The sequence below is a fragment of the Pangasianodon hypophthalmus genome, chromosome 23, assembly GCF_027358585.1.
Source record: "Pangasianodon hypophthalmus isolate fPanHyp1 chromosome 23, fPanHyp1.pri, whole genome shotgun sequence".
Lineage (NCBI taxonomy): Eukaryota > Metazoa > Chordata > Actinopteri > Siluriformes > Pangasiidae > Pangasianodon > Pangasianodon hypophthalmus.
The window spans coordinates 10,417,841-10,430,259 of NC_069732.1; the positions used below are offsets into that span (position 1 = coordinate 10,417,841).

The 12,419-nt window shown below is 39.6% G+C and overlaps 2 protein-coding genes across 4 annotated transcripts in view; both read right to left on the reverse strand.

The window, feature by feature from the left end:
• The window catches only part of macf1a (microtubule actin crosslinking factor 1a), a 184,710-nt gene extending 179,548 nt beyond the window's left edge, over window positions 1–5,162 (reverse strand). The window contains 2 exon segments of the mRNA XM_053228719.1: window positions 783–1,017; window positions 4,939–5,162. Coding sequence (XP_053084694.1) covers window positions 783–1,005 — 223 coding nt within the window. The 5' untranslated portion in view covers window positions 1,006–1,017; window positions 4,939–5,162.
• Window positions 5,163–9,154: 3,992 nt separating this feature from the next.
• On the reverse strand, window positions 9,155–11,160 carry ndufs5 (NADH:ubiquinone oxidoreductase subunit S5). 3 transcript variants are annotated; one of them, XM_026929923.3, is made up of 3 exons: window positions 11,012–11,159; window positions 10,132–10,351; window positions 9,155–9,375 (listed from the first exon to the last, which is right to left on the reverse strand). In XM_026929923.3, exons 2-3 carry the CDS (start codon window positions 10,345–10,347, stop codon window positions 9,271–9,273), a joined length of 321 nt encoding a protein of 106 aa, XP_026785724.1. In that variant the 5' UTR covers window positions 10,348–10,351; window positions 11,012–11,159; the 3' UTR covers window positions 9,155–9,270. The 3 variants fall into 3 exon arrangements, with proteins under 3 accessions (XP_026785724.1, XP_026785725.1, XP_053084200.1); XM_026929924.3 differs by having other exon boundaries at window positions 11,007–11,094; XM_053228225.1 differs by lacking the exon at window positions 9,155–9,375 and adding an exon at window positions 9,443–9,572 and having other exon boundaries at window positions 11,012–11,160.
• Between the last annotated feature and the right edge of the window lie 1,259 nt (window positions 11,161–12,419).

The window sequence follows — 12,419 nt, forward strand, 5'->3', positions numbered from 1 at the left end:
TATTTATTTATTAATGTGCTCATTCTAATAAGTTATTGTTTCTATAGTAACAACTTACATAGGGACATGTATGGTGAATGCTCCACATAATCTTAGTCTAAGAATAAACTGATTTTAAAATGTTGTTATTTAACAAACTAAAAACTATCACTGTTGATATGGTGAAAGTATCTAGAAGTTTGTTTAACATTTATGGAAGAAGTCTCCAGTGTCAGTGCTTTCTAAAAGTCAGGTAAAGCTATACATTTTTGTAAGTTTTCCACCAATGGGAAAGTCTAAGAATCGAGAACGCTGCCTTTTTTGTCTCATTAACTTCAAGAGAAAGTTTATAGCTGCTATAATGTAATTGATAACAGTAACTAATTTGTTTTGCAGACTTTTACAACATTAAATGTAACTATAAACAGTAAAACGTGTGATGTATCATTCTTAAATAAATTTAGAAATGTAATCCTTGGCAAATTGTTGTGGTATAAGAGGAATAAAGCACTATGGGATATGCTTTTACAGGAAAATAATTATTCCTTATTTATCAAATCACATTATATTTCATGAATGTAGTTTAGCCTAGTTCTGGGAAAACACTGAGTCAAACACCTTTGTTATTGTGCCTTTTCTCTAATTGCCCCTAAACACATGATCTGAAGTGATTATGAACTCCTGCTCTAACTCACTTTAATTCAAGTCCTGTGATGTTACTCAAAAACAACCTTAAATCAGTCTCTCAAGCATCCCCATAAGGTGTCCTTAATAACAGATGCTGAGACAGATGGATTTCCTACCTGCTACTCGCACCACAGCTCTCTCCGCAGGATCCAGCACAGAGTCCTGGCTCTTCCGCTTGCGTCTCTCATGTTTGGACAGATTCCAAGGCAGAGTGTCCCCTTTCGGCCCAGTGGTGCTGTGAGGGCACGGAGACAGGGATCCCCCTGAACGCTCACTACGAAACGAACGCTCGCTCACACATGAGCGCTCACTCAGGCTCTCCTCATCAGAAGAAGACATGTCGCCGTGGGGCTGGAAGAAAGCATGGGGAGAAGGTTGGTTAGAACTTCAGTGTGGTGTGAGAAATAAACACAAAAAAGACACATTTGGGCAGCACAACAAAGTTGTTTGTGTTGTCAGTTAATTACAGAGTATCAGCTGAAAATTTCATACACTCAGAGTAATAGAGACAATAATAAGCAGGAGGAGATCGGGTGATCACTAGTGACTCAAAGAATGATGACAGAGAGAAGAAGGACAGGGAGATTGATCATCCTCATCAATGAACTATTAATATAAGCTTAAGTCCAGATCAATATAGTACTTTCTGGTGATGGCCCAGAGCGGCAATCTCTCACCCTCTGTGATCAGATGGAACGAATGAGGCCCGTGGGAGCAAGATTAGACACCTGTCCATCTCCGAGCTCAACATGAGCTGACAGATCAATACCACTGACCTAAGTGCAAGGTAGCTGCACATGTTCCCTTCTGCCTCTCATCACCTTTAATAAAATATGAAACAAAATGTGACAAAGCCCTTATGGCCTACAGTTCTTCTGAAACTTTCATGAGTTAACTTTGTATCCTTGATTGACCACATCTGTAAATGTATGTACAGTCAACTGTGTGTTAAGTATAGCCTAAATGGAAGACAATGGATTTTTTCTAGATCAATGAGCAGTATCAATGTCCAATAGATGTGCAGGTATTTCCTGTGCATGTCTGGTTCTGTTTCATTTTTTCTGCAAAGAGCAGGAAAGTGTGCAGAGAAGGCTTAGAGAGGCTAAAGCTCGATCAACATTCCGGCCTTTGCTGCCATGTTTTCCTTCTGTGGCAGCCAGCATTTATAAATAGTCATGGTTCGAAGCCACACTGTCTCATTATGCTTGTGAGGCACAATGTAAAGGGAAAAGGCAGGGTTTTTTGTAAATGTATAAAAACACAATTGAATCATTTCAGTCTCGCCATACACTCTGATCACGGCAGCTGCAGGAGCACTGTGTGCTGACACAGAGTTGTTGTGTTGATTTGATGTCTCAGTCCAATTGGCACAGCATTTCCAAATACTGTGAAAAAAAAACGCAGACCTCAGCATCAGGCATAATCACGCCACGGTAAGGAGGAGAGAATAGGAAACAGATAGCCAGATACACTTCACCTCACATGGCTCTCACAAGGACAGATCTAAGAGTTAGCACTACTAGCACCCTGTCTAGGCAACAAGGCCTCTTAAAGTTAGCACTCAGTGAAGAGGAAATGGCATGAATACACTGACCAATGGACTCACATTCTTCAATGAACTGCACTCATTCAGGGATTATTGTTCACTGAATGAACAGACTTTGAACTCACTATAATGGAGATGCCTATCTGCTATACCATAATGAGAACAGTAATCAAGTTAGATTGACAGTGGACATCATTCAGTATCAGGATACGAAATAGGTTCTTAGGAGAACATAAAATTACTGATCTGTGGCTATCCACATTGTGTCAGCTCCCCATCTACCTCATCCATCAATCCAAAGAGACCACCATAGCACCACTACCAAACTCATATTACTTAGCTAGTGGAGTATTCTCAGAAAAGTGGCTACACTGACATGGAAATAACATGGTATTGTATGTGGCACTAGTACAATTGTATCAGATATCTCAGTGTTCCCTCAATACCACTGCTGGTTTAGGAAACAGTCCACCAACCAAAAATATCCATTCAAAAGCAGTCCTGTGGTCAGGAACTGACATTAATGAAGACCAATTAACATAAACTGTGCATAGAAAAAGATAAGCTACATTCTCTAACTGTACACCTACAGCTTGGACCTACAAGTTACATGTGTCCAGTATACAAGTACACATAGTGTTTAAAAATCCAAACATGGCTGCTGCACCTGATATACTCTTAGTAACACCACATAAAACACAATGACAGTGTCACTTCTATGTTATAAATGGTCCACTAATCAAATAATATATCCTGTGGTCCATTTGCCACTGGTGGTCCATTGCCACTGGTGGATGGAGTATAGGAAGGCTGATAGAATGTGCATAGAAGATGTGTAGAAGAGCTACAGTCAATGCACCTATATGTTAGATGTCCCTGATAAAATGACCAGCATGAAGCTACACACCAGAAGAACCTAATGAATTGGCTGAGTGTGTATACACTAAGAACTAAAAAGCAAATGATATTTCAGTGCAGAATGCAGAGATGTTTGATGAACTGAATATCACATGGATCACTGGATCAGTATCAGATCAGATCTGACATATTGCAGGATTCAATCCACTGATGTGTTTTATGCCATGATTGTATGTGAAGTTAATTAACAAAAAATAGATCTTGAACCTGATCAGAGAACACAAACTGTCTTATAGCATGCTGCACTCTCAGAAATAAAGGTACCAAGCTGTACTTTTCCTCGACACTGACATGGTACCATCAAGGGTGCATCTTTTGTGCATTTGGTATTTATCTTTTACCTAGTAAGGTACAGGTGGTGTACTTTTAATTAGTTTTTAGAGTAAAGCTTTATATTAAGGTGGTCCTTCAGGTGTTCCTGAGTGGCACAACAGAAAAGTGTTCACGCTATCATCAAGGAAAGTGACTTTAAATCCAGATGATGCCACAGCCATCTGCAGGAGCCAAGAGCTAAATTGGCCGTGCTCTCTGGGTGGGAGGGATGGCACACCTCTCTGTCCTGTCAATCACAAAGACACTAGTCAATGGGCATCTATGAGCTCAGGTATGTGAAAGACGGCAGATAGCACTTTCCTCTGAGTGTGTTACGCTGCCTTGGGATGTAGCAAGAGCGGAAGTTCAAAAACATGCGGTCGGCCAAACTATTTTTTTCAGGGTATACTACATTCCCATTTCCAGGTGAATGATACCTTTTAAAGATACAAAAGCTGTACTATTGATGGCAGTGGTGGCTGACCGGTTAAGGCTCCGGGGGTTCAAGCTGTTGGGCACTTGAGCAAGGCCCTTAACCACATCTGCTCCAGGGGTGCCGTATCATGGCTGACCCTGCGCTCTGACCCCAGCTTCCTAGCAAGCTGGGAGATGTGAAAAACTACATTTCATTTACTCTGTACTCGTTCTCTGCGCAATGACAATAAAGTTGAATCTAATCTAATCAAGGAAAAGTTCAGTTTGATAAAATGCCTGTCAGTGCAGTTACTGTGAGGATGTCAATATCAGCCAGTTCTGATATTGATATCATTAAAAATAAAATAGAAATGAGATCTATACATGCCTGGTAAATGTGCTATAGAGAGTAGAGGCTATAAAGCCATTCACTATTCAGGGCATGGAGCATTTGTTGTAGCCTACTACTCCTCTCACCTCAACAAACCTAGAACACCTTTTACTTGCTTCTGTTAAACTCAATTATGTAACATTTGGCTTTCAGATGCCTAGGGCGTGTGCAGGACTGTTAGTCTGGGGTAAGACACTGGACTGGACTGAATAAGGGGCTGTTAGAGGAGGGAAATGTGTCGGCATCTCTGTCTGCTCTCTGGCTCATGGGAATCAATAAAAGGCTCTTTATGAAGGGTCTTACTGACTGCTTGTAATAGGCATCTGCTACAGTGGCTACTATAACATGTCAAAGTCAAACGTTATTAAAAATAAATGTCATGTAAAATCTGGGCTTGGCTCGTGCTGGGTTCGGTCAGTGAGCAAGCCTTTGTCCATACAGCACACAGGATTCCTTATGATGACGGCCGAGATCACAGTGCTGGTGCGCCACCAAAAAAAAAAAAAAAAAAACTCCTTAATGAAATAGCGGCCGTTAATAAGAGCCAGATGGATCTACTGCTTTTAGATCGCATGGTTTCAATTGCCGGCTCTAACAGCATCAGAGTAATTGAATATACCGCAGTGAATGAGGATGAGAAGCCATCACACAAGCAGTCAGCTTGAGGATCTATATTTCTAAAGCGCCTTACCGGAGATCGCCGGAGTCCCCGAGCCCCGGACTGAGCCACGCGGGCAGGGATGCGAGGAGATCCCGGCTACGATCCTGTGATCCACCGGCTTTAACGCAATCCGCTGTGGACTGTTGGGAAGTCTTTCCTCCAGCGATCACACCGAGCCGGGTAACGGAAGAGCAGGACTACAGAGCCCGAGTGGCGCGGTAATGGCTGTCTGTTCCCCTCCTTTCATATCCCTCCTTCTCTCCCGCTCTCACTCCTTCTCTCCCCCCTCCTCCTCTTCCTCATAGTCGCTTTCTCTCCCTCCTCCTCCTCCTCCTCTTCAGCCCCCCTCCACCACCACCATCACTATCACATTCCCCAATCTCCAGCCACACACCTCGATGAGGTGATGACAGTGTAAGAATCACAAGACACTAAAACATGGCTTGTAGCCAAACTGCATGATTTTTGTTTTTGGAGTTAGACAGAGCACAGGTTAGACAGTGCTGCCTTTCAGTCCAGCCTGTGATTTTGGCCTAGGACTACATGTACACTAAATGGTCAAATGTATATGAAAGCCTGACCATCACACCCATATGTGTTCCTCCCCAAAAATCTGTGCCACAAAGGTGGAAGTGCACAGCTGTGTAGAATGTCTCTGTATGCTGTGGCATTACAATTTCCCTTCACTGGAACTATGGGTTCCAAACCTGTTCCAGCATGACAATGCCCCTGTGCACAAAGCGAGGTCTATGAAGACATGGTTTGTCAAGGTTGGAGTGGAAGAACTCAAGTGGTCTGCACAGAACTGGGATGGGATGAGATGAATTGGAACGTTGATTGGGCCCAGGCCTCCTCACCCAACCTCAGGGCCTGACCTCACGAATGCTCTTGTGGTTGATGGGCAAATCCCCACAGCCGTGTTCCAAAATCTAGTGCAAAGCCTTCCCAGAAGAGTGGAGGTTTTTATTACAGCAAAAGGGAGGACTAAATCTGGAATGGGATGTTCAAAAAGCACATATGAGTGTGATGGTTAGGTGTCCACATACTTTTGGCCATGTAGTGAACCCAGTACACCAGTAACCTACTAGGGTTACACCAAACCCACTTTCCTATTGTCAGTAAAAATACTGAGAATTTGTCGATAACTAATCTGATACTGACTACTTGCAACTCTCTGCAAGTATGTCAGATCCATTCTGACACTGCGCCAGTATTTCAGTGTCTGAAAACAATACTCAGTATTAAAATCAGTGCATCCCTATCGAATCATTATCAGAATGATGTCCACTTTCCCAAATCTCACCCCAAAAAGCCATTAAAGACACATGGCATTAACCAACATCTTCTTCCACACAGACAAAAGCATGGATTCTGTATCACATCCAGGTTATTAGACATGGGGTGATGGGGGAGTCTAAACAGTGCAGTTTATAATCATGTACAGGACCAGACTGCATTTAGAGAATATCTGTTTTGTATCTTGGTGCAAAATAGGTTAAATGGCTACATAATGACATCACCGTATTGGCTTTATGGATGTCCTGTAGCCCCTACAGTATTAGTCAAAATACTCACAAAGTTGTAATGATTAATATGAACTACATTCACTAAGTTGGAGTAATAGGCTGGAGTTGGAGCAGTGTGATTTGAGGTCAGACATGGGGGTACACACCCCTGTATGGATTCCTGTGCGAGTAGGTGGTAGTCAGAGCTACTGAAGTGTGACTAAAAGCACAGGAATTTAGTTCAACAGCAGAGGATTAACCGAGCCAAATACTGATGGTCTAATCAAACACAACTGTATCAGTCTACAACACTACTAGCCTAACATGTGAAAGGTTTTGTGCTTTCTTTGCAGATGAGAGCCAGCAGGAAAATACTGAAAATAGTGTGTTTCCTCATAAGTCATGATAAGCATATGAATGGGAGCTCTATAACTCATAAGTTCCATCTTATTTTGTAGCTGATTGTGCCAGGCCTGTTATATGGAAATATTTACTGCAAACACCCCAAGCAACATTTGGAGAAAGTTAAGAAGAAAAAGAAATGTATTTTATCAAGATATTTAATGTGTAAGGTTTCACAGATGTTTATTTAGAATGGTGTAGCCTTCTATCATTTCAAATTTTTTCCACTATAAATATATTAACATACACTAATGTAGCATTCTGTTAGATGCAGTTATAAAGGTGAATCACTTTTAATCTGGTATCACTTGCCTTTGTAACTGTGTCTGACTTTTTCTGTTTCCACTGAACAACTTTTAGATCCTCTAAGTTGTAAATTCATACACTAGTTTGTCTTATTATCCTTGTAAGGACATTCCATTGATATAATTATAAATACAGCTAATTAATGCTATGCCTACACCTAAATATAAATCTAAACTTAACCTCAGTAACTAAAAGGAAACCTTTAGCCCTTAGTTTTTTAAAATAAAAGCTGCAGTTTTTGTTATTAAAAAAGAAGCAGTTTTCCTCATGGGATCCAATCAAATGTCCCCACAAATTCAAAATAGTCAGATATTTCTGTCCCTGTGGGGACATTTGGTCCCCACAAAGATATAAAGGTACTCCCACACCCACACACAGATCCCACCTGCCCTTGTAACTGTGCCGGATGTCACTGAGTATCTTCTTCAAATCAAGTATGAAGCCTGGGAACGTCTTGACAAATCTATTCTGAGGTCTTTTTTTTTTTTTGCGCCTGTTTTGGATTGTTACAGGATACACTCACAATTTACTACTTCTAGTATATTCCTTTTTCAAACAGAAAAACTTTTGCACTCAAATGGAGTTAAACTTTGCTTATTAATCATTTTTAATTAATATATTATATTAAGATAAATAAGCCAATTTCATACATGTAATGTTGCCCTCAGATTAAACAGTAGTTATTATTTTAAAGAGATTGGCCCAGTAGACACCATTTGCAAGTCATTGTATGAAACTGATGGTTTTCTACCACCATCTAGTGGACCAAAACAATATTCCTTATTAATAGCAGATTGTGTGGACTGAGCAAGTGTCATGGATACAACTGTCCAGCTTTTATTTGGACAATCCGTCTTTTGAATTGTGACTAATTCATGCATTACGTTGGTTTTATAGGCTACTTGAGGCTCATTAAATAATTTAAAAAACTTCATTCAACTATTTGTAAAATTGCTCTGAAGCTCAATTGCACCCAACTGCACATCAAGTGCACCCTGATGCACCGAGTCAGGTTTATGGCAGGATTTAAAGTAAAATGCTCTTCAGTAGAAAATAACAACAACAGATTCCAGCACAGGCAGGTATAAGGCTGAGCATCACAGCTCTGTAGCAGAGGAGCTGGATTTTACCCCTTTATTTTTCACTTTACATGGATTTTCCAGTGGCAAAATCACACACAGCACATACCTGTGATATATAAATGATATAAACAGATATAAATCTACATATACCACGGTTCTGCAGAATTCTTGAATCTGATTGGTGTTGATTCATTTTCTGTAACAGCAGTTCTGACAATAGTGCCTGTTTAATTAAAATCCCAGGATTATATCAATGCACTCCTTCTAATATGTTATCAGTTCTGTAGTAACTCATATGTAGGGAGTTATATGGTGGGCACTCTACATAATCTAAGGCTAAGAAGTGGATTTAAAAATGTTAACAAAAAAAAAAGTGTATAATTGTTGATGTGGTGAAGCTTTCTATAAAGAGATGTTTATTTAATATTTATGAGAGATACGGGTCTCAGAACTTTCTAACAGTACATTTTCCTCTACAGGAAAGTCTTCAGGTCAGAGGACTGTGCTTTTTTTTGTCGTATAAGAGAGAGAAAGAGTCTGGTGAGAAAATGACTTTTTATAGCAGCTATTTCATATGGTCAGTGATAACAGGAACTAACCTGTTTTGCATAACTATAACCAGAAAGAAATGAAACATGTCATTGTTTAATTAATAAAAATTGCAATTGTTGGCAAATTGCTGTGGTATAAGAGAAATAAACAATTGCTGTTATAGGAAAATAATCCACTTTTGGGTAGTAAGAGGACACCCAGTTATGTTTAACTCTGTACGTATTATCTGATTTACTTAATATTACAATAAACAGAGCAACAAATAATTAAATAGTTAGTGTTAGTCCTCTTTATTAATTTGATGTTTTTGTGGTTTTCCTTCGAAAGCATTTACAAATGCCAACAATGATCCTGTCTGTGAGACTGTGTGTGCAAAATAACTTATAAAGAGACATGAAATGATGAATAGTATTTATTAAATTTCGAGTAGAACAGATAAACAATGTTGTTAGAATAATAATTATAATACACGAGTGAGTCAGCACACTGAGTGTTTAACAGCATGAGCTCAGGGCTCAGGGCCGATGTTCTTCATTGCCAGTGTGATGTGCAGGAGGTGTGTATGAGCCTTCTTTAATCAGCTTGTCCCTCTGCTTCCGGATCTCATGCAAGCGCTTGTTCTGGGTGATAATACAGGAATGTTCGGATTGTTAGGAATGTAGGAATAAGCTGAAAAACTGTGTCATTCAAAAGACAACACAGGACGAAATAATACATTTAAAGAAAATGTAGGGTCTGAATATGTACTGAACTCTTCACTGAATAATTAAGCCTTATCTCTGTCCACCTCAGCATGGTGAAAGCTCGACACATTTCTCTGCACAGAGAAAAGAACAAAAAAGCTGTTGACTTGGAAGTCACTTTTAATGGAAGCCTCGGAGCAACTTCATCGATAAAAGTGTAAAATGTTCGATTATATAACACAAAACTATCTAATTTTTTTTTTAAAATCTTAAGTATTTTTTATCCCACTTTCAAAAGCTTACAACTTACACTTTCCCGGAGGTTATGAGGTACCAGTGAGCATTTGTGCAGAAGCAGAGACACTTCTATGACTATGTCAGTAACACACAACACGAATTGTTCTCTCTGAAAACGCTGTGTTAGGGGTTTACTCACAAATACATTTTGACTGAGGAACACAGGAAAGCGTCTACACATGAATGTTTATTGACTGCCCGAGCAACTGCCCTTAGATTTCCAATCACAAATCAACACATTTCTGTTCTTTCTCATTGCAAACAAATGTGTTGAAATTGTTGTTCTGTGCAAATGCACCTGCGCTACAAATGTAGTATTTAGAGATTAAGATTTTTTTAATTTAAAAAAACCACCAACAACAACAACAACAACAACATTTGTTTAAATGTACTAACCGTCTTTTGTCGGTGCATACACTCGTAGAAATCTTCAAACTCGAGTTTGCATTCTTTCTTAGCACGGGTCTGACCGATGCCATGGCCACACTCGATCCACTCCTTCTCAAAGGCGTGGCAGCGTGTGGCTCGTTTGTAAGGCTGCTCCCCGCTCTGGGCCAGGATCCAGTGGTCCAAGTTGATTCCCAGCCTAGACTGAAGGTCAACGAACGGCATGGTTCTAGAAAATAAATATATATGTATAATGAGTTAAAATACATGAACATTAAAGGAAAAATACACTGTATATTATATGTGTATTAATCAAATAATTAACATCTGAACAATGGCATAAAAAGAATTCAATTTTGAGTACACAGTGCTGTCTGACTATCCACTGACAGAGTCCCCAAGGGTAATTTAGCACTTGCGTCATCTCTGCCTAGAGAGAGTGATGCAGCAGCGCTTTAGTCCTTTACTCTGTGCAGCTGTCTCACCTCCTCATCTGTACACTCTGCTCAAACAAACCTGCTTCTGCTTCTGTAAAGTTTACATCATGTCATGACACAAGCCAGTAATCAGCTCCCTCGACTAATAGTTTAACCTACTGAATACAACTGCACAAATACTGTATTAAATAAACAGACCATTATTTCTTTAAAGAGTGTACTAGCTACAATATTCCCGACTCCCGACTCCAATTCTACATGACAGCGTTAGCATCTAGCTAACTAGCCACATAGCAATGCTAGCTTATACAGCGCTCGAGCTAGACATTCCCAGCAGTAAACATGTTTATAAGGCAATATGCGGCCGTGAAAGCTTTTTGTTCCAATATTAATATTATCTCCATCTATAAAGCAAAGGCTGTTATTTTTAAAAGACAAAAGAGTCACCGTACTCTTCGGGTTCACTTTAACCTTTTCCAGACCCACCACAGTTCACTGACGGCTTGCCGTAAATCAGTTCCGGAGATGCAATGTTTGCGACACTGCTGCAAAGCCCCTGGGCTTGACGTCACCAGGGAGCGGCGACGGGAGATGGCGCTGTGGGAATAATTAGTGTTGTGTAGTTTTTGCCGTGACGTTTTACATGAGAAAGATTCTTTTGCAAGCTCAACATGAGCTAGCTGGGTTTTTTTTTTTTTTTTTTTTTTTTTAATTAATTAATTTAATTAACATGTAGTAAAAGAACAGGTGAAATGGTCAGTAGGAAATAGAAATTAGTGCAAAATGAAATAAAAATGTTCTTTTACTGTATGCATGTACTAGAGTAATTTCTCTAATAGTTATTGTTTATTATGCCACCCAATCTTTATGGATACTTTTTTTCCACCACTTTTTATAATCTATTTTATTCCCAGGTCAAAATAACCCAAACATAATATATATGAAGGGAATATATAAATATGAAGGCGATATATAAATATGAACGGGATTGCAGATGCACCAAATAGTACGTTTGAATGAGTCCTTTTTCTGTTCAGTAGAGAAAATGAACATAAAATTTTATGCTGTTTAAAAATTTTAAACAGGACATTTTGACTTGAACAGAACACAAGGGTTAATACTAAGTTGTTAATATGTGCTGTATGATGTTACTTTGTAAAGTTTGGAATACATTATAATGTGTAGGGCACTGGCAGACTCAGGGGTCCCCCCTCCCAACGCCACATAAGTGTCTTGGGTGCCCCTACGGTAGATAAAACATGATACTGTGCCCTCTAGAGTGCCCTTACAGTACAGAATACATGGTGCAATGCTCTATAGTTCCCTTATCAGCAAGGAAACATGATGACGTGCCTGAATGGTGCCTTTCCAGTGGAGAAAATGAGATGAAGTGCCCTCTAGGTGCTCCTACTTGTGAGAAAACATATCCTCTAGGGTGCCTCTGTAGTAGAAACATTAATAAGCCATAATGTGATTTAATGCACTCCAGGTGCCCTCTTTTCCCCCGCTGTGTATAAGGAGGTGACCTTTTTATTATCTCCCCAGCTCAAACCCCCGCCCATCAGACAGCCTGTGCCCAGCCCTGGCGTACAGTTTGGGATTTGTCATGATGCTGAGTATTAAAATCAATGTGCCTGGTTTTGCAAGAGCAGATTATTATTATTATTATTATTATTATTATTATTATTATTATTATTATTATTATTATTATTATGGTATTGGGTAGTTTTTGGGTTACTTTTGTCTGGAAACAATGGCTAACTCTTCACATACACAATATTATGCCACATAAAGTGGAATATGTGTTTATTACACAATATCATCTGTCTGTATCTGGGAAATTTAGACTTTCAGAGAATT

Excerpts from the sequence above, each read along its gene's own strand:
- ndufs5 (XM_026929923.3), bottom strand. The coding sequence starts at position 10,347 with ATGCCGTTCGTTGACCTTCAGTCTAGGCTGGGAATCAACTTGGACCAC. Across the intron at positions 9,376-10,131 it reads GTATGCACCGACAAAAGACG|AACAAGCGCTTGCATGAGAT; the intron begins GTTAGTACATTT and ends ATTATCACCCAG.